The 27038-nt window shown below is 49.3% G+C and overlaps 1 protein-coding gene across 2 annotated transcripts in view; it reads left to right on the forward strand.

The window, feature by feature from the left end:
- Positions 1-18725, forward strand: part of LOC117415543 (LHFPL tetraspan subfamily member 3 protein-like) — a 39908-nt gene extending 21183 nt beyond the window's left edge. The window contains exons 2-4 of one of the 2 annotated variants that reach the window (XM_034026040.3): positions 15293-15529; positions 16827-16854; positions 18595-18725. In XM_034026040.3, the coding sequence (XP_033881931.1) occupies positions 15293-15529; positions 16827-16843 (254 nt within the window). In that variant the 3' untranslated portion in view covers positions 16844-16854; positions 18595-18725. The remainder of the gene's footprint in view (positions 1-15292; positions 15530-16826; positions 16855-18594) is intronic. The other variant, XM_034026039.3, reaches the window with a different exon arrangement.
- The last annotated feature ends 8313 nt before the right edge of the window (positions 18726-27038 follow it).

Consider the following 27038-nt stretch of genomic DNA (forward strand, 5'->3'; position numbering starts at 1 on the left):
GCTGTTTGGGTGTGGATGCTGTTTGGGTGTGGATGCTGCTGGGTGTGGATGCTGCTGGGTGTGGATGCTGTTTGGGTGTGGATGCTGCTGGGTGTGGATGCTGTCTGGGTGTGGATGCTGCTTTGTGTGGATGCTGTCTGGGTGTGGATGCTGCTGGGTGTGGATGCTGCTGGGTGTGGATGCTGTCTGGGTGTGGATGCTGTTTGGGTGTGGATGCTGCTGGGTGTGGATGCTGCTGGGTGTGGATGCTGCTGGGTGTGGATGCTGCTGGGTGTGGATGCTGTCTGGGTGTGGATGCTGTTTGGGTGTGGATGCTGCTGGGTGTGGATGCTGTTTGGGTGTGGATGCTGCTGGGTGTGGATGCTGTTTGGGTGTGGATGCTGCTGGGTGTGGATGCTGTTTGGGTGTGGATGCTGCTGGGTGTGGATGCTGTTTGGGTGTGGATGCTGCTGGGTGTGGATGCTGTCTGGGTGTGGATGCTGTTTGGGTGTGGATGCTGCTGGGTGTGGATGCTGTCTGGGTGTGGATGCTGCTGGGTGTGGATGCTGTCTGGGTGTGGATGCTGCTGGGTGTGGATGCTGTTTGGGTGTGGATGCTGCTGGGTGTGGATGCTGTTTGGGTGTGGATGCTGTTTGGGTGTGGATGCTGTTTGGGTGTGGATGCTGTCTGGGTGTGGATGCTGTTTGGGTGTGGATGCTGCTGGGTGTGGATGCTGTCTGGGTGTGGATGCTGCTGGGTGTGGATGCTGTCTGGGTGTGGATGCTGCTGGGTGTGGATGCTGCTGGGTGTGGATGCTGTTTGGGTGTGGATGCTGTTTGGGTGTGGATGCTGTCTGGGTGTGGATGCTGTCTGGGTGTGGATGCTGTTTGGGTGTGGATGCTGCTGGGTGTGGATGCTGTTTGGGTGTGGATGCTGCTGGGTGTGGATGCTGTTTGGGTGTGGATGCTGTTTGGGTGTGGATGCTGCTGGGTGTGGATGCTGTTTGGGTGTGGATGCTGCTGGGTGTGGATGCTGTTTGGGTGTGGATGCTGCTGGGTGTGGATGCTGTTTGGGTGTGGATGCTGTTTGGGTGTGGATGCTGTCTGGGTGTGGATGCTGTCTGGGTGTGGATGCTGTTTGGGTGTGGATGCTGTTTGGGTGTGGATGCTGTTTGGGTGTGGATGCTGCTGGGTGTGGATGCTGCTGGGTGTGGATGCTGTTTGGGTGTGGATGCTGTTTGGGTGTGGATGCTGCTGGGTGTGGATGCTGTTTGGGTGTGGATGCTGTTTGGGTGTGGATGCTGCTGGGTGTGGATGCTGTTTGGGTGTGGATGCTGTCTGGGTGTGGATGCTGTTTGGGTGTGGATGCTGCTGGGTGTGGATGCTGTCTGGGTGTGGATGCTGTCTGGGTGTGGATGCTGTTTGGGTGTGGATGCTGTTTGGGTTATACAAAGCAGAGGGATAACATATTAATAATTGTAACAATGTGTTTTAAAACGCACACACAGATTCTACAAAGCAAATGTTATATAGGAAATTAAACTGAACATGCTCTAACATAACGAAGAAGAATTATGGAAGGGCAATATTTCAAAAAATGCTTTTCCATAAACAGACCTTTTTTGCCTAATCTTCTTCTTAAGAGGTATTGAAAAGCACCTCTGATCAAATCACTTGAATAAACCCTCCCTGAGATTCTAGCAGCCAGACTGGACTGGGAAACGAGTCCTGAGATTCCAGAGCTTTAGTATCAGAGCGTGACTCCCGCCCGCTCGATTCCTGCCTCTCTTTGGTATTGTCTCTGCATTCTGGTGGCACAGGCACGTTGTCTTTATCACACAGTCCTTGTTGTTTTCTCTGGGGCTAATAAAAACCAAGTTAATAATTCAGGAAGAACGCAGTGAGAGCTCAGCAGAGCTTTGACTTACTCAGCTAGTTTACCGAGCCTGCACATCGCTCTGCCTTCAGGAAAACATTTAGGAGCTTGTCTGCGTTTGAGTTTGACTATGTGTCAGTTTGTGTGTGTGAGTTTGACTCTTTGTGTTTTTGTGTGTGTGACTGAGTTTGTATCTCTGAGTTTTTATGTGTGAGTTTGACTGTGTCAATCTGTGTGTGTGAGTTTGAATCTCTGTGTGAGTGTGTGTGTGAGTTTGAATCTCTGTGTGAGTGTGTGTGTGAGTTTGAATCTCTGTGAGTGTGTGTGTGTGAGTTTGTTTCTCTGTGAGTGTGTGTGTGTGAGTTTGAATCTCTGTGAGTGTGTGTGTGTTTGAGTTTGCGTCTCTGTGAGTGTGTGTGTGTGAGTTTGAATCTCTGTGAGTGTGTGTGTGTGAGTTTGTTTCTCTGTGAGTGTGTGTGTGTGAGTTTGAATCTCTGTGAGTGTGTGTGTGTGAGTTTGTTTCTCTGTGAGTGTGTGTGTGTGAGTTTGTTTCTCTGTGAGTGTGTGTGTGTGAGTTTGTTTCTCTGTGAGTGTGTGTGTGAGTTTGAATCTCTGTGAGTGTGTGTGTGTGAGTTTGTTTCTCTGTGAGTGTGTGTGTGTGAGTTTGTTTCTCTGTGAGTGTGTGTGTGTGAGTTTGAATCTCTGTGAGTGTGTGTGTGTGAGTTTGTTTCTCTGTGAGTGTGTGTGTGTGAGTTTGAATCTCTGTGAGTGTGTGTGTGTGAGTTTGTTTCTCTGTGAGTGTGTGTGTGTGAGTTTGTTTCTCTGTGAGTGTGTGTGTGTGAGTTTGAATCTCTGTGAGTGTGTGTGTGTGAGTTTGAATCTCTGTGAGTGTGTGTGTGTGTGAGTTTGAATCTCTGTGAGTGTGTGTGTGTGTGTGAGTTTGTTTCTCTGTGAGTGTGTGTGTCCATCCGCCCTGTCAATAAAGGTAAAGTTCGTAAGGGGAATGAGATTGAGAATTAGAGCAGTAGACCGGTGCAGCCAGATGGTTCTCCTGGACCCTTTTCGAGAAAGATCAGGCGGTACCGGCCGGTGGTTCCAGTGCAGGTCAAACACAGTAAAAATGATTTACAAGAAACAAACAAAAAAACGATCAGGTCTCCAACAACGAGGGTCAATGCCTGGGAAAGAGGAAAACGCTCGCCATGCCTGGGAAAGAGGACAGAGCTCGACATGCCTGGGAAAGAGGACAGAGCTCGCCATGCCTGGGAAAGAGGACAGAGCTCGCCATGCCTGGGAAAGAGGAAAGCGCTCGCCATGCCTGGGAAAGAGGAAAGCGCTCGCCATGCCTGGGAAAGAGGACAGAGCTCGCCATGCCTGGGAAAGAGGACAGAGCTCGCCATGCCTGGGAAAGAGGAAAGCGCTCGCCATGCCTGGGAAAGAGGAAAGCGCTCGCCATGCCTGGGAAAGAGGAAAGCGCTCGCCATGCCTGGGAAAGAGGACAGAGCTCGCCATGCCTGGGAAAGAGGACAGAGCTCGCCATGCCTGGGAAAGAGGAAAGCGCTCGCCATGCCTGGGAAAGAGGACAGAGCTCGCCATGCCTGGGAAAGAGGACAGAGCTCGCCATGCCTGGGAAAGAGGACAGAGCTCGCCATGCCTGGGAAAGAGAACAGAGCTCGCCATGCCTGGGAAAGAGGACAGAGCTCGCCATGCCTGGGAAGAGGACAGAGCTCGCCATGCCTGGGAAAGAGGACAGAGCTCGCCATGCCTGGGAAGAGGACAGAGCTCGCCATGCCTGGGAAAGAGGACAGAGCTCGCCATGCCTGGGAAAGAGGCTCAGCGAATCTGCCCTGGAAACATCTTTTGTTCCATTTTCAAATCCCCAGCTTGCTGCTTGAGGTCGCGTTCAGGGCGCAGTGTAGGCAGTGTGATTGATCAGTAAGGATGAGTAAGGCTCTCTGATCTGGGCCTGGTAGAATTTGCGTAGTGGGCAGAGTGAAAGCTCCCCCTCAAAATACAAATTGCTGCTGGCTGTCTGTTTCTCTGCCAGGCAGGCTCATGGTGGCTGTGAAGCGGAGATCGTAGAGAGAGCACTCACACAACAACCACTTCAAACAGCAGCAGCACGATCGCATGTCTAATTACAGCTCCCTGTGCAGCCCGGTTCCTTGTGTGCTCTATTCCCCCACACCCCCTTCCCAGTGGGAGGTAATCTTTGGGCTCCGAGCCCAGTGCTGGCTGGGCATCGCGCTGCGGATGGTCTAGAGGAGGCTGCAGTGCGGCATTGATTGACTGGGCTCTGGTAATCCAGCAGCAGACAGCATGAGGCAGAACAGCCAAGGGCAGCCCAACCAAGGGCAGCAGAATGATCTCAGTACAATTACACTGCTGCTGCAAAACGCAAAGTGGCCTAAAATCAGAAGAGGATTACGATCTTTCTTAAACACACCAGTCACTGAATCCACTCGACCCTCCAGCCATGGCAGGTTGTTATTTGTATAAATCCACGGTGTTCCTCTGAATCCACTCGACCCTCCAGCCATGGCAGGTTGTTATTTGTATGACTCCACAGTGTTCCTCTGAATCCACTCGACCCTCCAGCCATGGCAGGTTGTTATTCGTATGAATCCACAGTGTTCCTCTGAATCCACTCGACCCTCCAGCCATGGCAGGTTGTTATTCGTATGAATCCACGGTGTTCCTCTGAATCCACTCGACCCTCCAGCCATGGCAGGTTGTTATTCGTATGAATCCACGGTGTTCCTCTGAATCCACTCGACCCTCCAGCCATGGCAGGTTGTTATTTGTATGATTCCACAGTGTTCCTCTGAATCCACTCGACCCTCCAGCCATGGCAGGTTGTTATTCGTATGAATCCACGGTGTTCCTCTGAATCCACTCGACCCTCCAGCCATGGCAGGTTGTTATTTGTATGACTCCACGGTGTTCCTCTGAATCCACTCGACCCTCCAGCCATGGCAGGTTGTTATTTGTATGACTCCACAGTGTTCCTCTGAATCCACTCGACCCTCCAGCCATGGCAGGTTGTTATTCGTATGAATCCACAGTGTTCCTCTGAATCCACTCGACCCTCCAGCCATGGCAGGTTGTTATTTGTATGACTCCACAGTGTTCCTCTGAATCCACTCGACCCTCCAGCCATGGCAGGTTGTTATTCGTATGACTCCACAGTGTTCCTCTGAATCCACTCGACCCTCCAGCCATGGCAGGTTGTTATTCGTATGAATCCACGGTGTTCCTCTGAATCCACTCGACCCTCCAGCCATGGCAGGTTGTTATTTGTATGACTCCACAGTGTTCCTCTGAATCCACTCGACCCTCCAGCCATGGCAGGTTGTTATTTGTATGACTCCACGGTGTTCCTCTGAATCCACTCGACCCTCCAGCCATGGCAGGTTGTTATTCGTATGAATCCACAGTGTTCCTCTGAATCCACTCGACCCTCCAGCCATGGCAGGTTGTTATTCGTATGAATCCACAGTGTTCCTCTGAATCCACTCGACCCTCCAGCCATGGCAGGTTGTTATTTGTATGACTCCACAGTGTTCCTCTGAATCCACTGACTGGCTTCACTGTTAGGCTGAGATTGTGCTGCAGAATTGACTGTTGAGCAGAGTTTGAAAGGTGACAGCTATGGGCAGTATAGCATGAACACTGGCTAGAGTCCATTGCAGAAATCCAGTTTTATTCTGAAGTAAAATAACAAAGCAGAAATGTCCCAGCCAGTGGTAGTGAATGATTAATCATTGGCTCAACAAAGTGTCATTAATACCCCGGGCCCCTGCTATCTGCTTGTATCCCTTCCAATACCGCGGTGATACTCTCATCTGAGTAAGGCTGAGGCGATGCTTCCATGTATCGATGCATCCTATCGTTTTACATCTAGCGACGGTCAAGCCTGTGCATCGTTTTTGTGTAAAGGGTTTAAGCAAAGCTTTTATTTTTTATTAAATTTGGAATCTGTAATTATTTTTTGCATTAAGCGCAGAGCTTCTGTGCTCCCCTCAGGTGTGACTCCATAAATCTGAACTATTTCAGATTAACGAAGTTAACGTGCAAAACAGTACACGGTATAAATAATAGTAGTAGAAATAGATATAAAGACAAGCTTACCATGAAACGCTTTCTTTTGAAAATCCCCCGTTCACGATGTAAAAATCAGTGTTGTAGAACATATACCAGTGTCTGCGGGTAGCTGTCAACATCACAACTATTTACAGCTTTGCTGTTTAAATTTTCCTTTTAGCACCCAAGTCCAAAATGTAAACGTGAACGAGAGTGTGTGCTGGTCTGCACTCTGTTCTGACAGCTAAAATCTTGCTCTGCTGGTACACAGGATACAGGTATCACAATTGCAATTGCTGCAAGTTTTGCAGAAGCAGGAAAGATGTCGGAATAGTTCTCAATAAAACCCCTGCAGGCCTCATCCATGATTTGTGAGCATGTGTTTTACTTGTCTGGATTCTTGGCTGAGAGTGAACAGGTGAGATGCTCTCATACACTTTACTGAGTCGCTCTAAACCAGGGACGTGCGCAGTGCTACATGGGATGCTGAGACCTCCGCTGGGGTTTTATTTTAAAGAGGATGCAGGGAGCAGTGGAACCATTTTTACACATTTCATTGCATAAAACTACTTTGTAATATAAACAAAATTATTGGATAGGGATGAAAAGGGGAAAGGTGTCTTTTACAACTGCGTTTTAGAAACACGCTGCTGTTATTGTTTTGTGTTTTATTAAAATGTCCTGCGTATATAACGCAGAATTCTGCGTAAACGCGACCTCTGGAGATGACACCCTAAAAAAACAAAATCCACATTTATTCATCTGAACTACCCCAGAGTAAAAATGAAGAAAAACAACCAAGATCGTCCCTAACATCGTGTCTTTGGTCAGAAGCGTGAAACACGCTGGCAGCGGCAGCCCTAGTGAGCAGGTATTCAGTAATGCTGGGCAGATTGTAAGCAATTGCCAGTCACTGCTTCAATGAAAACAAAATGTGGACCCCATCATGTTCCTTAACACAATTCAAATAACCCGGTCTAACTTTCACAACGAGACGGGAGCCAGAATCCACTGATTCACAACGAGACGGGAGCCAGAATCCACTGATTCACAACGAGACGGGAGCCAGAATCCACTGATTCACAACGAGACGGGAGCCAGAATCCACTGATTCACAACGAGACGGGAGCCAGAATCCACTGATTCACAACGAGACTGGAGCCAGAATCCACTGATTCACAACGAGACGGGAGCCAGAATCCACTGATTCACAACGAGACTGGAGCCAGAATCCACTGATTCACAACGAGACTGGAGCCAGAATCCACTGATTCACAACGAGACGGGAGCCAGAATCCACTGATTCACAACGAGACTGGAGCCAGAATCCACTGATTCACAACGAGACGGGAGCCAGAATCCACTGATTCACAACGAGACGGGAGCCAGAATCCACTGATTCACAACGAGACGGGAGCCAGAATCCACTGATTCACAACGAGACGGGAGCCAGAATCTACTGATTCACAACGAGACTGGAGCCAGAATCCACTGATTCACAACGAGACTGGAGCCAGAATCCACTGATTCACAACGAGACGGGAGCCAGAATCCACTGATTCACAACGAGACTCGAGCCAAAATCTCTCTCTCTCTCTCTCTCTCTCTCTCTCTCTCTCTCTCTCTCTGTCTCTCTCTCTGTCTGTTTCTTGGGGTACTGATGATTTCTTTTCTTTTCCTTTCTTTTCTTTTCTTTCGTTCCTCCCTTCACTCCCAGCACAGCCCTGGCTTATCTGCCGATGATCTGGAGCTCCTCGAGGGAGTGTCTCCAATGAGTTCTTTTCTTTCCCATTTGAAGGAAGCTCTGTGAGACAGCTTGACCTGAAAAGCAACACTAAGGATAAAGTCCCTCTTTTCAAAGCTGAGCAGTGATTCTCGTTTCTTTAACGATAACACCCTAAGTTTCAAGGCTTTTAGAACATTTTAAGAATTTTTAATACAGCGTTTGGCAGAGCGCACTCACACACACGCTCACACACACACAAGCGCGCACACAGACCTTTTCAGCAAGCTCTAAGGAATCAAACCTTATCAAAGTTCCCAACGTGTCAAGCATCCCTTTCATCACAGTGTGGCTCCTGCAACAGGAAGAGCAAACACACTGGATCTGTCACTGGAGCCCCTCCCCTCCCTTCTTCTGCAGTGTGGGGTGTCTCAGTCAGCCCCAGCCCCCTCCCCTTGTGCTACAAACTGGGAGGTGCAGCTTAGTGGGCTTAACCTGCAGGATACAACTTTTCAAACAAGAAATTAAAATACATTACACATAAATAAACATGTAAATGAAATGCACACAGGATGCACGCTGCTGCAGTCACCTCACAGCTCTCAATGAAATGCACACAGGATGCACGCTGCTGCAGTCACCTCACAGCTCTCAATGAAATGCACACAGGATGCACGCTGCTGCAGTCACCTCCTCACAGCTCTCAATGAAATGCACACAGGATGCACGCTGCTGCAGTCACCTCCTCACAGCTCTCAATGAAATGCACACAGGATGCACGCTGCTGCAGTCACCTCCTCACAGCTCTCAATGAAATGCACACAGGATGCACGCTGCTGCAGTCACCTCCTCACAGCTCTCAATGAAATGCACACAGGATGCACACTGCTGCAATTGTGGAAAATTTCAAACCGTTGAGTACAGAAACAACACCAAAGAAAATGCAGACAAGTCCTAAACTAAACAAACTGATTAAAAGACTTCTGGCACATCACAGTTACATCGGCCCAATTAACATAACCATGTTGGCTTCCTGTGCCGTACTGTTTGCTTCAAGTGAATCTTCAGATATTCTTAGGATTTATCAAGAATACCCTCGCCTTTTGTTCTTCAATCCTCGGCTCACCTGACAGAAATTTAACATCTTCCAGTGCAGTCTGTTTATTACAGCATGTCAGAGTGCGAGGAGTCCAATTGAATGAGATGCTTGTGCTGAACGGCACTGTGCCGCGCACTCGGTGATTAACCCGGCCCTGCGGACAGACTCTGTCTCCCTGTAATTCACTGCGGAGAGCTCTAACCGCGCACAGGGCCCTGTCAGCAGCAGACAGGCAGTGGGATTGGAGTGCAGTCGGCAGGTCCTGGCAGGCAGGGTGCCCCTGTTCCTGTAAATACATCAGGTTACTGTAAGTACTGTGCATCAGGTTCCTGTAAATGCTGTGCATCTGTGTTACCTGATACAGTAAATCAATCACTTAGATAAATGAGAGGTTATAAAGAGCAGATATTTCTGGTTTCTAATTGCACAAGCATGCCCTAATTACAAACATTCCAGTAAAGTTAGAGAGTGATTTGAAACACAGTAACAAACCCCTAACCCTCTTTGGAAACAGAGAAGATAATCAGCTCTGAATTGTCCTGACAGTATGTTGGGCTGTGGGCTCTGCTTTTACAAGGACATATACCACAGTAAACCATGGGAAGTCATTTATTAAACTTATTTAAATACTTTTTTAATGGCATATAAAAGCCATGGTATTAGCTTTTGATTTTCCACGAGTGCATCTCTGCAGTAACAGACCCTGGAGGTTTCCTGGCGTAACGGGCAGCATTGTGTGATGCACTGCCGTTACAGACACTGACCCCTGTGGGTGAGATGAGTTCTGTACCCAAGGGAGATGAGCCCGGACCTTATTGCATAGTGGTTAAGATGCTCGCTTGCAGTGTGCGTGGCTGCCGGTTCACCCTCAGCCTCCTCCCTGTTACACTGGCCCCTGGGAATTAGATTCAGAAGTTTCCCTCGAGAAATTGACTGCAGCTCTTCAAGACAAATTTGGGGCTATTGAAACGATGAACCATCTTACAAATGTTTTACTTAAAAAAAAATCTGAATCCAGACTCTCAGAACACATCCCTGAATCCCCAGACTCCTAGAACACATCCCTGAATCCCCAGACTCTCAGAACACATCCCTGAATCCACAGACTCTCAGAACACATCCCTGAATCCACAGACTCTCAGAACACATCCCTGAATCCACAGACTCTCAGAACACATCCCTGAATCCACAGACTCTCAGAACACATCCCTGAATCCACAGACTCTCAGAACACATCCCTGAATCCACAGACTCTCAGAACACATCCCTGAATCCACAGACTCTCAGAACACATCCCTGAATCCACAGACTCTCAGAACACATCCCTGAATCCACAGACTCTCAGAACACATCCCTGAATCCACAGACTCTCAGAACACATCCCTGAATCCACACTCTCAGAACACATCCCTGAATCCACACTCTCAGAACACATCCCTGAATCCCCAGACTCTCAGAACACATCCCTGAATCCCCAGACTCTCAGAACACATCCCTGAATCCCCAGACTCTCAGAACACATCCCTGAATCCCCAGACTCTCAGAACACATCCCTGAATCCACAGACTCTCAGAACACATCCCTGAATCCACAGACTCTCAGAACACATCCCTGAATCCACAGACTCTCAGAACACATCCCTGAATCCACAGACTCTCAGAACACATCCCTGAATCCCCAGACTCTCAGAACACATCCATGAATCCACAGCTGTTTATTTACCTGGAGAAACCCTGTCGCCCACCCACCTTTTTGTTCATGCACACCCTGCTGGTGGAGTTGTTCATGCACACCCTGCTGGTGGAGTTGTTCATGCACACCCTGCTGGTGGAGTTGTTCATGCACACCCTGCTGGTGGAGTTGTTCATGCACACCCTGCTGGTGGAGTTGTTCATGCACACCCTGCTGGTGGAGTTGTTAGTGCACACCCTGCTGGTGGCTGGTGGAGTATTGTAATCATAGACACTCACTCCATATTCACTCAGTATTGTAATCATAGACACTCACTCCATATTCACTCAGTGTTGTAATCATAGACACTCACTCCATATTCACTCAGTGTTGTAATCATAGACACTCACTCCATATTCACTCTGTATTGTAATCATAGACGCTCACTCTGTATTCACTCTGTATTGTAATCATAGACACTCACTCCATATTCACTCTGTATTGTAATCATAGACGCTCACTCCATATTCACTCAGTATTGTAATCATAGACGCTCACTCCATATTCACTCTGTATTGTAATCATAGACGCTCACTCTGTATTCACTCTGTATTGTAATCATAGACGCTCACTCCATATTCACTCTGTATTGTAATCATAGACGCTCACTCCATATTCACTCTGTATTGTAATCATAGACGCTCACTCCATATTCACTCAGTATTGTAATCATAGACGCTCACTCCATATTCTCTCTGTATTGTAATCATAGACGCTCACTCCATATTCACTCTGTATTGTAATCATAGACGCTCACTCCATATTCACTCAGTATTGTAATCATAGACGCTCACTCCATATTCACTCTGTATTGTAATCATAGACGCTCACTCCATATTCACTCTGTATTGTAATCATAGACGCTCACTCCATATTCACTCTGTATTGTAATCATAGACGCTCACTCCATATTCTCTCTGTATTGTAATCATAGACGCTCACTCTGTATTCACTCTGTATTGTAATCATAGACGCTCACTCCATATTCACTCTGTATTGTAATCATAGACGCTCACTCCATATTCACTCTGTATTGTAATCATAGATGCTCACTCCATATTCACTCTGTATTGTAATCATAGACGCTCACTCCATATTCTCTCTGTATTGTAATCATAGACGCTCACTCTGTATTCACTCTGTATTGTAATCATAGACGCTCACTCCATATTCACTCTGTATTGTAATCATAGACGCTCACTCTGTATTCACTCTGTATTGTAATCATAGACACTCACTCCATATTCACTCTGTATTGTAATCATAGACGCTCACTCCATATTCACTCAGTATTGTAATCATAGACGCTCACTCCATATTCACTCTGTATTGCAATCATAGACGCTCACTCTGTATTGTAATCATAGATGCTCACTCCATATTCACTCTGTATTGTAATCATAGACGCTAACTCTGTATTCACTCTGTATTGTAATCATAGACGCTCACTCCATATTCACTCAGTGTTGTAATCATAGATTTCAATACAATGTTCAGACAGTATTGGTATATCACAGTGTTTGCATTCCTCTTGTTGTTTCTTGAGGCCACTTGCTTGGCAGGGCTCTTGGTTTGCAGAGTGCATGTCCTGCACGCTGAGCTGAGCCTGTCAGGACAGAGATATCAATCCTGCACACTGAGCTGAGCCTGTCAGGACAGAGATATCAATCCTGCACGCTGAGCTGAGCCTGTCAGGACAGAGATATCAATCCTGCACGCTGAGCTGAGCCTGTCAGGACAGAGATATCAATCCTGCACGCTGAGCTGAGCCTGTCAGGACAGAGATATCAATCCTGCACGCTGAGCTGAGCCTGTCAGGACAGAGATATCAATCCTGCACACTGAGCTGAGCCTGTCAGGACAGAGATATCAATCCTGCACGCTGAGCTGAGCCTGTCAGGACAGAGATATCAATCCTGCACGCTGAGCTGAGCCTGTCAGGACAGAGATATCAATCCTGCACGCTGAGCTGAGCCTGTCAGGACAGAGATATCAATCCTGCACGCTGAGCTGAGCCTGTCAGGACAGAGATATCAATCCTGCACGCTGAGCTGAGCCTGTCAGGACAGAGATATCAATCCTGCACGCTGAGCTGAGCCTGTCAGGACAGAGATATCAATCCTGCACGCTGAGCTGAGCCTGTCAGGACAGAGATATCAATCCTGCACGCTGAGCTGAGCCTGTCAGGACAGAGATATCAATCCTGTACGCTGAGCTGAGCTTGGCAGGACAATAAGCTTTATTGGCATGACCGGAATAAACACGTTTTGCCAAAGCAATTACAATGTATGAGAAAGAACAATAAACATACAAAACCCTAAACACAGACCAGAGAAGTCTTATTATTACTGTTAGTAGTAGTAGTTGTATTAAGTAACCTACAGCAAGGGCTCGTGCAAAGTATTCCTGTTCAGTTTGTGTCTGTCACTCTTCAAGCCCTCTGACAGTGCAGTGCCCCCTGCTGGCTGGCAGAGAGAGGTGAGACCTGAGCAGCCTCCCTTCTCCCTTTGAGACTGAGAGTCAAATCTTGTGAAGAGCTTACTGTGAGACATTTCTGCTGTTGAACTGCCCTGCCCCCGGCCCCCTCATTGATTTGCCCCCCTGCTCTCTCCGGGCCACTCTGCATAGCTGATAAGGTCAACAGTAATTCAGATCGCCCTGGTCTCTCTGGGGAAGCTATTTAAATTGGATCCATTTCCATCAGTCAGTGGTATAGTAAGTAACTGAGCTCTGTGTTCAGCTTTCACACTGCTGCCCCCTGCGTGTGTGCTTGCTCCTGGGGCTGTGCTCGCTGCCCTGCGTGTGCGCGCTCCCTCCTGGGGCTGTGCTCGCTGCCCTGCGTGTGCGCGCTCGCCCCTGGGGCTGTGCTCGCTGCCCTGCGTGTGTGTGCTCCCTCCTGGGGCTGTGCTCGCTGCCCTGCGTGTGTGCGCTCACTCCTGGGGCTGTGCTCCCTGCCCTGCGTGTGTGCGCTCGCTCCTGGGGCTGTGCTCGCTGCCCTGCGTGTGTGCGCTCGCCCCTGGGGCTGTGCTCGCTGCCCTGCGTGTGCGCGCTCGCTCCTGGGGCTGTGCTCGCTGCCCTGCGTGTGCGCGCTCACTCCTGGGGCTGTGCTCGCTGCCCTGCGTGTGCGCGCTCGCCCCTGGGGCTGTGCTCGCTGCCCTGCGTGTGCGTGCTCGCCCCTGGGGCTGTGCTCGCTGCCCTGCGTGTGCGCGCTCCCTCCTGGGGCTGTGCTCGCTGCCCTGCGTGTGCGCGCTCGCCCCTGGGGCTGTGCTCGCTGCCCTGCGTGTGCGCGCTCGCCCCTGGGGCTGTGCTCGCTGCCCTGCGTGTGCGCGCTCGCCCCTGGGGCTGTGCTCGCTGCCCTGCGTGTGTGCGCTCACTCCTGGGGCTGTGCTCGCTGCCCTGCGTGTGTGCGCTCGCTCCTGGGGCTGTGCTCGCTGCCCTGCGTGTGTGCGCTCACTCCTGGGGCTGTGCTCGCTGCCCTGCGTGTGTGCGCTCGCTCCTGGGGCTGTGCTCGCTGCCCTGCGTGTGTGCGCTCGCTCCTGGGGCTGTGCTCGCTGCCCTGCGTTTGTGCGCTCACTCCTGGGGCTGTGCTCGCTGCCCTACGCGTGCTTTACTGTGCTTTACCACATTGTTACCGGGAGACTGTGTGCTGCAAGAGCAGATCTCAGTTAGATGCCTAGTGAGATGGTCCTGATTGACTGCGGTGTGTTAGGAAGAGAGAAGGGGTTCTCAGTGATTGAGGGGCGCACAGTTCATTAAAGCCTGGACTGAATGCTGTGTGATTGGGAATGAGTTAAGCCACAGGAGCCTGGGCAGGCTCTAACCTCCAGGGTGTGAACTCTCTGACCTGTGACTCCTGGGGTAGAGCACCCCCCTCCTGACAGCTCAGACAGTTATAAACACACACACACACACACACACACACACACTCACACACATACACACACACACACATACACACACACACACATGCACACACACACACACACACACACACATACACACACACACACGCACACATGCACGCACTGTTTTGCGTGCGTGTGTGCCTGTCAGGTTTCGCCTCCTGTTTTGTCAGGTTCATTAACTGCTGCATTCCCAGCTAGTAAATGTGTGAGAGTGAGAGTTTCTCTGGGGCTGCCCCGAGAGCAATGCCTCTCCTTTTGTCAGTCTGCAGGGTGGGCCCCGTGAGCAGCCATGCAGGCAGGAGCTGGAGCTGGCCATGGTGCTGAATACAGCACTGCAATGCAATAAAACACAGTATATGATAGTACACGCTATGTCCCCAGAGTCCCCGTGTAAATCACGCCTATGCTCACACTCCTCTCTCTCCCTCTCTCCATCCCTCTCCCCTCTCTCTCCCTCTCCCCCCTTTCCCGCTCACACCCCCCCTCTCTTGCTCTCTCTCCTTCTCCCCCTCCCTCGCTCTCTTTCTCTCCCCTTTCCCTCTCCCATCTCTCTCTCTGTCCCCTCTCTCCCTCTCCATCCCCCTCCCTCTCTCCTGTCTCTCACACCCCTCTCTCTCTCCATCTCCCCCTCTCTCTCTCTTCCTCTCATCTCTTTCTCTCCTCTCTCCCTTTCCGTCTCTCTCCTCCCTCTCTCTCTCCCTCTCTCTCTCCCTCTCCCCCCTTTCCCTGTCACACCCCCCTCTCTCGCTCTCTTTCTCTCCCCTTCCCCTCTCCCATCTCTCTCCCTCTCTCTCTCCCCCTCTCTCTCTCCTGTCTCCCTCCTCTCCCTCTCTCTCCCTCTCCTCTCTCCCTCTCACACCCTCCCCCCCCCCTCTCTCCCCCTCTCCCTCCTCACAGCGGCCTGTCTGGTGCTGGGCTGTCTGATCTTCCCTGATGGCTGGGACTCTGACGAGGTGAGGCGCATGTGTGGCGAGCGCACAGACAAGTACACCCTGGGGGCGTGCTCCATGCGCTGGGCCTACATCCTGGCTATCATGGGGATCCTGGACGCGCTCATCCTCTCCTTCCTCGCCTTCGTCCTGGGGAACCGGCAGAACAGCTTGCTGCCAGACGAGCTGCTGGCCGACACCAAGGGTGGGTACCAGCACCGGGTCCAATTCACTTCAATCAGGCCAGAGGCCTCACCTGTAAAAGCAAATGGAAACAGGGCACTAAGAATTGTTCCTGGGCATGTGGTTAGTGGATGACATTCAGGATAACATATTTCTCAGGGTTGGGTTTGCAGCGGCTGCACTGAAGGAGCTGTCTCTCCTGCCTGCTGAATGTAGGTCAGCAGCCTTTTATGTTTGAAGTTCATGCAATTAACAGGCCTGCCTGACGCATGACACTTTCCTAATTGCTCATTAAATGTTCCTTTGAGCAGCTTTTGTGATTGCAGGCTCACAGAGAGGAGCTGTCTGGATAGGGGTGAGAGAGAGCAGGGTGCAGACAGGGACAGGTCCCAGCCCAGAACACAGTGATGGGGCTCCATCACTGCAGCTCTCTGACACCCAGCCCAGAACACAATGATGGGGCTCCATCACTGCAGCTCTCTGACACCCAGCCCAGAACACAATGATGGGGCTCCATCACTGCAGCTCTCTGACACCCAGCCCAGAACACAGTGATGGGGCTCCATCACTGCAGCTCTCTGACACACAGCCCAGAACACAATGATGGGGCTCCATCACTGCAGCTCTCTGACACCCAGCCCAGAACACAGTGATGGGGCTCCATCACTGCAGCTCTCTGACACCCAGCCCAGAACACAATGATGGGGCTCCATCACTGCAGCTCTCTGACAAGCAGCCCAGAACACAATGATGGGGCTCCATCACTGCAGCTCTCTGACACGCAGCCTAGAACACAATGATGGGGCTCCATCACTGCAGCTCTCTGACACACAGCCCAGAACACAATGATGGGGCTCCATCACTGCAGCTCTCTGACACGCAGCCCAGAACACAATGATGGGCTCCATCACTGCAGCTCTCTGACACCCAGCCGAGAACACAGTGATGGGGCTCCATCACTGCAGCTCTCTGACACCCAGCCCAGAACACAATGATGGGGCTCCATCACTGCAGCTCTCTGACACGCAGCCTAGAACACAATGATGGGGCTCCATCACTGCAGCTCTCTGACACACAGCCCAGAACACAGTGATGGGGCTCCATCACTGCAGCTCTCTGACACGCAGCCTAGAACACAATGATGGGGCTCCATCACTGCAGCTCTCTGACACGCAGCCCAGAACACAGTGATGGGGCTCCATCACTGCAGCTCTCTGACACCCAGCCCAGAACACAGTGATGGGTAGAATGAGAGGAATGTACAAGGTGTCGGAGTGAGGAATCATTTGTGTTTGATTTCTTTTTCTTTGTCTCCACAGATAATGGAAATGCTTAACAGAAAGCAAGGTATGAAGCAGGATGAGTTAGCGCTTAAACATGCTGACATTGCACAGCCCGTGCACAAGGGGGTGCTGTGAGGCGCTGGTGCCAGGATTCCAGATCAGCCCTGATTCTCTCTCTCTCTCTCTCTCTCTCTCTCTCTCTCTCTGGTGAGAGCGGAGGGGCTGGGAGGGAGGCAGTGTGGTGTAGTGGGGAGAGCGGAGGGGCTGAGAGCGGAGGGGCTGGGAGGGAGGCAGTGTGGTGTAGTGGAGAGAGCGGAGGGGCTGGGAGGGAGGCAGTGTGGTGTAGTGGTGAGAGCGGAGGGGCTGGGAGGGAGGCAGTGTGGTGTAGTGGAGAGAGCGGAGGGGCTGGGAGGGAGGCAGTGTGGTGTAGTGGAGAGAGCGGAGGGGCTGGGAGGGAGGCAGTGTGGTCTAGTGGAGAGAGCGGAGGGGCTGGGAGGGAGGCAGTGTGGTCTAGTGGTGAGAGCGGAGGGGCTGGGAGGGAGGCAGTGTGGTGTAGTGGTGAGAGCGGAGGGGCTGGGAGGGAGGCAGTGTGGTGTAGTGGAGAGAGCGGAGGGGCTGGGAGGGAGGCAGTGTGGTGTAGTGGAGAGAGCGGAGGGGCTGGGAGGGAGGCAGTGTGCTGTAGTGGTGAGAGCGGAGGGGCTGGGAGGGAGGCAGTGTGGTGTAGTGGTGAGAGCGGAGGGGCTGGGAGGGAGGCAGTGTGGTGTAGTGGAGAGAGTGGAGGGGCTGGGAGGGAGGCAGTGTGGTGTAGTGGAGAGAGTGGAGGGGCTGGGAGGGAGGCAGTGTGGTGTAGTGGTGAGAGCGGAGGGGCTGGGAGGGAGGCAGTGTGGTCTAGTGGTGAGAGCGGAGGGGCTGGGAGGGAGGCAGTGTGGTGTAGTGGAGAGAGTGGAGGGGCTGGGAGGGAGGCAGTGTGGTGTAGTGGTGAGAGCGGAGGGGCTGGGAGGGAGGCAGTGTGGTCTAGTGGTGAGAGCGGAGGGGCTGGGAGGGAGGCAGTGTGGTGTAGTGGTGAGAGCGGAGGGGCTGGGAGGGAGGCAGTGTGGTCTAGTGGTGAGAGCGGAGGGGCTGGGAGGGAGGCAGTGTGGTGTAGTGGTGAGAGCGGAGGGGCTGGGAGGGAGGCAGTGTGGTGTAGTGGGGAGAGCGGAGGGGCTGGGAGGGAGGCAGTGTGCTGTAGTGGTGAGAGCGGAGGCAGTGTATAATTATCTAGAAGATACTGACGATACAATCTGCCTGCGCTGTGAGGATTTCAGAGGATAATAGCCCTCGAGATAACAGCATCTCATACACAGCCATTTTACTGAAGTAGCTTTCAAAAATACAGACAGCATAACAGCAGTGTACAGCCGTGGTGCTCCTCTCGCAGTGGAAAGCCCTTTGCTGCAGTGCTGGTTCAGTAATTAACAGAGCCTGCTTCTGGAGATCTGTACAGATACCCTGCTGGTCTGTATTAATCGGGCGATGCAGTCCTGCGCGTGTTGCACTGTTCTCACTGCATGCTCTGCTGTAAGCTGCATGCCCAGCCCACAGGAGAATCAAACCAGCTTCTTCCATTCCATCCTGGTGTTGTGTGTGTCTCTCTCACTGCAGCCCTGTGTCCCAGCCAGGTTTGGAATGCTTTCATTGAATTGGGCGCCCCTGCCCTGCCTGAGTGTTCATTTCTGGCTTGTGGAAGCACGTCTGGGAGAGGCATTGATATTTTCAACGCTCTGCAGTTTAACTGAAACTCTGCTGTGAATTTGTTTTCTTGCAGGTCTTGTTGCCGCTCAGTAGATGGTGATCATGAAGGAGGCAGGCCGCGGCTCTGGAGAGCTGAGAGAGCGTGAGAGAGCGTGAGAGAGCGTGAGAGAGCGTGAGAGAGCGTGAGAGAGCCGCCGCTCTCCCAGGCTTTAACAACAGCGCCCCCTGGCAGCAGCCCACCCATCATTGAGACCGGCAGGCTTCCTCACTGCGGGAGACAGCAAATACTTAGAGCTGACTTTGTATAGCGTAGCGTTAGATCAATATGAAAAAAACTAAAACAACACAAAAACAACGACCATTACGTCATTGTGGTATCATGCACATTACAGACTTTGATATATGTAAAAAAAAAAACAAGATAACATTCACCTACCCTACATTTACTTCTCAATGTTGAATTATCTGGCTCTCTCAGATCCCCAGTACTGAGTTCTCTATACTGTACAGTATTGAATTATCTGGCTCTCTCAGATCCCCAGTATAGCGATCTCTATATTGTACAGTATTGAATGTGCTGGCTCTCAGATCCACAGTACTGAGTTGTCTATACTGTACTTTATTGAATGTGCTGGCTCTCAGATCCACAGTACTGAGTTCTCTATACTGTACTGTATTGAATGTGCTGGCTGTCAGATCCACAGTACTGAGTTCTCTATACTGTACTGTATTGAATGTGCTGGCTCTCAGATCCACAGTACTGAGTTCTCTATACTGTACTGTATTGAATGTGCTGGCTCTCAGATCCACAGTACTGAGTTCTCTATACTGTACTGTATTGAATGTGCTGGCCCTCAGATCCACAGTACTGAGTTCTCTATGCTGTACTGTATTGAATGTGCTAGCTCTCAGATCCACAGTACTGAGTTCTCTATACTGTACTGTATTGAATGTGCTGGCTCTCAGATCCACAGTACTGAGTTCTCTATACTGTACTGTATTGAATGTGCTGGCTCTCAGATCCACAGTACTGAGTTGTCTATACTGTACTTTATTGAATGTGCTGGCTCTCAGATCCACAGTACTGAGTTCTCTATACTGTACTGTACTGAATGTGCTGGCTCTCAGATCCACAGTACTGAGTTCTCTATACTGTACTGTACTGAATGTGCTGGCTCTCAGATCCACAGTACTGAGTTCTCTATACTGTACTGTATTGAATGTGCTGGCTCTCAGATCCACAGTACTGAGTTCTCTATACTGTACTGTATTGAATGTGCTGGCTCTCAGATCCACAGTACTGAGTTCTCTATACTGTACTGTATTGAATGTGCTGGCTCTCAGATCCACAGTACTGAGTTCTCTATACTGTACTGTATTGAATGTGCTGGCTCTCAGATCCACAGTACTGAGTTCTCTATACTGTACTGTATTGAATGTGCTGGCTCTCAGATCCACAGTACTGAGTTCTCTATACTGTACTGTATTGAATGTGCTGGCTCTCAGATCCACAGTACTGAGTTCTCTATACTGTACTGTATTGAATGTGCTGGCTCTCAGATCCACAGTACTGAGTTCTCTATACTGTACTGTATTGAATGCGCTGGCTGTCAGATCCACAGTACTGAGTTCTCTATACTGTACTGTATTGAATGTGCTGGCTCTCAGATCCACAGTACTGAGTTCTCTATACTGTACTGTATTGAATGTGCTGGCTCTCAGATCCACAGTGCTGAGTTCTCTATACTGTACAGTATTGAATGTGCTGGCTCTCAGATCCACAGTACTGAGTTCTCTATACTGTACTGTATTGGATGTGCTGGCTCTCAGATCCACAGTACTGAGTTCTCTATACTGTACTGTATTGAATGTGCTGGCTCTCAGATCCACAGTACTGAGTTCTCTATACTGTACTGTATTGAATGCGCTGGCTCTCAGATCCCCAGTGCAGTACTGAGTTCTGGCTCTTGAAGTATTGTAAAGACATCTATTGGTTGTGTTCATGGTATTTCAGTTACAGTGATTTCCTCAAACCTTCCTTTTAGCATGGATCCCCGTAATCATGTGACCCAGAGACTCAGCCTTTGAACTACCTGTCCAGTAGCTGTGTCTCCTCTGAGTCATGTGACTGTGTGATATCAAACATGAAGCATGGGGCAATCTGAAAACAGTTCCAGATACAAAGCTGTTGATTGTTAAGAATGTACCGAACAAGCACAGCAATTCAAGGAAGATGTATTACAACCCTTCCATTTACTAACCCTTATACAGTGCATCCTCTTTATTTAGCACACCAAATGAAAAACCATATGTGTGTATATATATTGAAAACAGTGAATCAGTGAAGGGCCCCTATACAGGAAAACCCAGGCCTGACAAACAGGGAGCCAAGCAAAGCGAAGGTGCAGTACTGAGGCAGCACAGCAGAGACATTCTGCACACAATCGCTAATGAGAATCAATGGAAGCCATGCTGACGTTTAATGAAGTGCTTGAACAGCAGGTGAGCCCCAGCACTCAGCCTCTGCAGTGATCACAGGCTGCTCTCTCTGTTAACCAGGATCATTCTCATTTAAACAAACCCCAGCGATCCTGCCCGCCTCCCATCTCTTCAATACGGAAGTGTGTCACAGCCTGGAAGGATCTGTAAAGGAGAGAGTCAAATCAAGACAAACTCCCACATCCACCGAGACGTGCAGTACTGTGTGGCCCCCCTAGATGGCAGCATTCTGATTCTAAGCAGTATGCTTGTGGTTGCCATTGGTTTCTCTGTTTGTTGTGTGCTGTGACTGCCATGTCTGAGGATGCCTCGCCAGCGCGGCCGTGCGGAGGCGGGCCTTTCTGTTTCCTAAAAGGAATCAAAAGAATAACCTGTGACTGTTTCAGAGATTGTTCGTGCAAGAAGGGCTCCCGTTGGGCACCAAAGACATTTCTCAATCGTTTTGTAACTTCCAACAGTTATTGCATTTTTTCTTTAGAAACAAAAGGGGTCAAACTTTCCGCTTGAGCGAACGCTGCATCGACCCGTCTGTGCCGTGCTGCGATAAACCACAGCTGGGATATGCAGAGCGCTATACAGCAGCGAGGAACTCCCTGCACTGCAGCAGCACCTCAGAGCAAAGACGGGTGGGTTATACAATGCAGGTTCATTCCACAGTGCTGTACAATGCTCTACAACACCGTGTGGCTCATCCCAGTACAGGCTGATCAAACCAGCAGAATGGAACAAGGCGCTGTGTCCCGCCTCCAGTGTGCTTGTAGGAGGGATCGACAGACAGAAACAGTTATATTGTGATAAGTATGTCATTATTTTATGATAAAAGGGTTAAAAACGGTAATTTAAATATAACATTTTACCATAATTTGTCAAAATAGTGAGATATTCCGGGTACAGTAAATACCAACATCATACTCCATTCTGTTCAGTATTACATCTTCTGTACAGATTTCTGAGGGTAGCAGTAAGTACCTGTGTGTGCGTGCGTGTGCGTGTGTTAGTGTGGTGTGTGTGTATGAGAGTGTGCGTGTGTGTTAGTGTGGTGTGCGTGTGTTAGTGTGGTGTGCGTGGTGTGTGTGTGTGGTGTGCGTGTGACAGGATTGACCGAGGTTTGAGACTCAGAGACAGTATAAAGTTCAAAATAAAGATTTTTAATAAACAAAAATACAAAATAAACCAGCACAAGGGCCAAACAAAAAGATTTCAAACACAAAATACCAACACAAATCAAAAACTTACAAAATAAAGTTTCCAGGCTGGGCGTTGCCTTCACTGGAACAGAAAAACAGCACATACAAACACGCTCTTGCTTCTAGAACTCTCTTCTCAACTCTCTCTTAGCCAGGGCCTCTCCCCTGGCTTTTATCCCCTGTGGCTGGAGCCCAATTAATCAATAATTGCTGATTAGTCAATTAGGGCTCCAGCCACATTCTCACATGTTTTCCTGGCAGGGAGGAATTTTAACCCCCTCCCTGCCAGTCCCAACATTGATCATAAAGACGGGGCAGTACCCCGTCACAGTGTGTTTGTGTGGGGTGCGTGAGTGTGTGTGTGGTGTGTGTGTGCGTGTGTGTGGTGTGTGTGCGTATGTGTGTGGTGTGTGTGAGTGTGTGTGGTGTGTGCGTGTGTGTGTGTGGTGTGTGCGTGTGTGTGTGTGGTGCGTGTGTGTGTGTGTGGTGCGTGTGTGTGTGTGTGTGTGTGTGTGTGTGTTCTACTCCAGTGTTTCCAGAGCACACTGTGCATTGATACTGCACTCACTGCATTGTAAACAGAGGCTGAGGGGCGTGTTAGCAGTCATTGCACTGGGGGGACGTCACTTCCACGTCACGTTTAAGCACTCTGTAAAAAACAAAGGTGTTCATTCTATTGACTTTATGGTCATTTGTATATTCCAGTGTAAATATCCCATTAAAGTTTAAAACTAAAATGAAAAATCATCATTTTCCACAAAGCCCTTCTACTTAATAAAAGTTTTCACTGTATAAACAACTTGCTATTCTGGGACTGAGTTAATGCCAAACGCACGTCAAATACCCCCGAACTGTACACACCACGCAGAGCTGGCAGTGCCACTGTCAGGCCACAGGGGGGCAGAGCACAATCACAGAAGCACAATACCCCCGAACTGTACACACCACGCAGAGCTGGCAGTGCCACTGTCAGGCCACAGGGGGGCAGAGCACAATCACAGAAGCACAATACCCATCGAACTGTACACACCACGCAGAGCTGGCAGTGCCACTGTCAGGCCACAGGGGGGCAGAGCACAATCACAGAAGCACAATACCCCCGAACTGTACACACCACGCAGAGCTGGCAGTGCCACTGTCAGGCCACAGGGGGGCAGAGCACAATCACAGAAGCACAATACCCATCGAACTGTACACACCACGCAGAGCTGGCAGTGCCACTGTCAGGCCACAGGGGGGCAGAGCACAGAAGCACAATAGATTTGGAAAATGGTGTGCACAGCCTTGCCTCACTGGAGTGGTGCACAGGGAGAGTGGCATTGCTGTGGAGTGGTGCACAGGGAGAGTGGCATTGCTGTGGAGTGATGCACTAGGAGAGTGGCATTGCTGTAGAGTGGTGCACAGGGAGAGTGACATTGCTGTGGAGTGATGCACAGGGAGAGTGGCATTGCTGTGGAGTGATGCACAGGGAGAGTGGCATTGCTGTGGAGTGGTGCACAGGGAGAGTGGCATTGCTGTGGAGTGGTGCACAGGGAGAGTGGCGTTGCTGTGGAGTGGTGCACAGGGAGAGTGGCGTTGCTGTGGAGTGATGCACAGGGAGAGTGGCATTGCTGTGGAGTGGTGCACAGGGAGAGTGGCATTGCTGTGGAGTGGTGCACAGGGAGAGTGGCATTGCTGTGGAGTGGTGCACAGGGAGAGTTTGATTGCTGTGGAGTGGTGCACAGGGAGAGTGGCATTGCTGTGGAGTGATGCACAGGGAGAGTGGCATTGCTGTGGAGTGGTGCACAGGGAGAGTGGCATTGCTGTGGAGTGATGCACAGGGAGAGTGGCATTGCTGTGGAGTGATGCACAGGGAGAGTGGCGTTGCTGTGGTATAAATAAAGGCATTTTATAGCAAGTCATTACATTGTGTTTAGGACGTCTCTTAATAGATGTTATCTTGTGTGGCCCCAAAAAATCATTCTGTTATAAAAAGAGACCCCAACACACTACCAATGAAGTGCTATGAACTGCTATTAAACATAAAGAGGGCCTGTTGCAAAGTGGTTTGTAGTGCACAGGTGCAGCGGGGATGCTCAGGAATGAGAGACACAACACAGTTCACGGTGAAAAAGCAGCTCTTTATTTGCTGACAAATAATAATACCTGGCTCTACACAACGATGTGTATCACTCAGGCAAACCACGGGGTTCAGTCCTGAAATAATAATAGACTAAACAAGACCCACACAAACACACCACGGTCCCAAGTGCACAGTGAGTGCTCTCAGTGAACGTGGTGATTTACAGGGTTATTCGTGCACAAGGGTGAAGTGGAGTCCGGGTTTGATTGCTGGAGGTTTAGCTACAGCTCCCGGAGGTTAGCCTTCTATAACGACAGTTAGACACAAACAGAACACTTAACACTCACGATGTGCTTATCACAGCCCCTTTCCTTTCTCGCTCATTCTCATAATTAGTGTACATAGCAAACACAACAGCGGTGTGTCAAGCAGGCTTCATCTCATGCTTTACACAGTTATTTTAGTTGTCTTTATCGATGTGTTCTTTTCCCTCCTCTGTTGACAGAAGATAATCTAATCCCTGCAGTGCAGCCTCACTCATGAGATAACGTACCACTGCAATAGATCCGCACAGTGCTTCAAAACATGACCGGCAGCAACCATCGGTCTTTATTCAGCCTTGCGTGGCTAGATATGGGCGCTAGGGGGCAGTGTGCTCTCAAATCCAGGTGACTCCAGTCTGCCCGTGGTTTGAATGCTTAACTACACTTTAGTTATCATATCAGGCTGTGCTGAAGTAAACTCTCTCGGTACTGTGAGGACAGTGTCTATCTGTATACACTAGAGGGCGGAGTGCTCACTCGCACTGTAATTCCACCTCTGTGCACTAGGCGTCGCTGTGCATTATCTTCACAGTCATCATGATACAATGGACCGGAAGAGGTGGTTGAAGGTGCCGCAGAACAACAGGAAACGCTTCAATGCAGCTGCGGAGATGCTTCAGTTATTTTGTGCGGTTTCCTGTTTTGTTCGGCGCTGGGTCTTCAATCAATCAGCAACACATAATCAATGCGATTTACAAGACGTGTCGCGCGGGACACCAAACAGACTATTAAACACGCGTTCTGCAACACAAAGCACGTGGCAGAGGCGTCAGTCATGCTGCAGTATTTACTGTTTTTAAAATGATTGCAATACTGGATGTCATCGTCTCTGTACTGGCAGTCACGGCGTTGCATGTGTTTGCTAGACGCCAGGTTTAGGGATTTGGGCATGTAAAGTCATCTGTGCAGGGCGTTGTAGTTTGAAATGAGAATCGGTGTCAGCCTCTCTCTGTATACAGATATGGCTCGAATGTGGCGTCGTACCTGACATTCAGCCCGTGTTCATTGTGTCGGTGCGCAGGTAGGTCGGTTAACTGCTTCCAATGATTTCTTTTGACTTTGAATCCTCCCCAGTGAAAATGAAAGTGTCTCCGCTATTAATAGCATGTAGTGCCGCGGCAGATGTTGAAAGGGTCAGTGTCTCAGCAGTGTAATGCTGTGGGCGTGCAGTCCGTGGGGGGTCGGATCTTGTTGCACACACGCTTGGGCTCCAAGACGTATTCGGCTTGCAGTTCATTTCATGAGTCTCATTGATATTGATGGCTTATTTAATGTTACTTAACGGACAGTCCGGGGACTCGGGCTGTAGTATTAATGCTGCGCACAATTATGTCAATATTGCCCTTCAGATATCATGTTACGAAATACGATCTGTGTTGGCATTGTCAATTACAAATAATGCGATCTGTGTTGGCATTGTCAATTACAAATAATGCGATCTGTGTTGGCATTGTCAATTACAAATAATACGATCTGTGTTGGCATTGTCAATTACAAATAATGCGATCTGTGTTGGCATTGTCAATTACAAATAATGCGATCTGTGTTGGCATTGTCAATTACAAATAATACGATCTGTGTTGGCATTGTCAATTACAAATAATGCGATCTGTAAACGCATTGTCAATTACAAATACGATCTGTGTTGGCATTGTCAATTACAAATAATACGATCTGTGTTGGCATTGTCAATTACAAATAATACGATCTGTGTTGGCATTGTCAATTACAAATAATACGATCTGTGTTGGCATTGTCAATTACAAATAATACGATCTGTGTTGGCATTGTCAATTACAAATAATGCGATCTGTGTTGGCATTGTCAATTACAAATAATGCGATCTGTGTTGGCATTGTCAATTACAAATAATACGATCTGTGTTGGCATTGTCAATTACAAATAATGCGATCTGTGTTGGCATTGTCAATTACAAATAATACGATCTGTGTTGGCATTGTCAATTACAAATAATACGATCTGTGTTGGCATTGTCAATTACAAATAATACGATCTGTGTTGGCATTGTCAATTACAAATAATGCGATCTGTGTTGGCATTGTCAATTACAAATAATGCGATCTGTGTTGGCATTGTCAATTACAAATAATACGATCTGTGTTGGCATTGTCAATTACAAATAATACGATCTGTGTTGGCATTGTCAATTACAAATAATACGATCTGTGTTGGCATTGTCAATTACAAATAATACGATCTGTGTTGGCATTGTCAATTACAAATAATACGATCTGTGTTGGCATTGTCAATTACAAATAATACGATCTGTGTTGGCATTGTCAATTACAAATAATACGATCTGTGTTGGCATTGTCAATTACAAATAATGCGATCTGTGTTGGCATTGTCAATTACAAATAATGCGATCTGTGTTGGCATTGTCAATTACAAATAATACGATCTGTGTTGGCATTGTCAATTACAA

This window comes from Acipenser ruthenus, chromosome 7, assembly GCF_902713425.1.
Source record: "Acipenser ruthenus chromosome 7, fAciRut3.2 maternal haplotype, whole genome shotgun sequence".
Lineage (NCBI taxonomy): Eukaryota > Metazoa > Chordata > Actinopteri > Acipenseriformes > Acipenseridae > Acipenser > Acipenser ruthenus.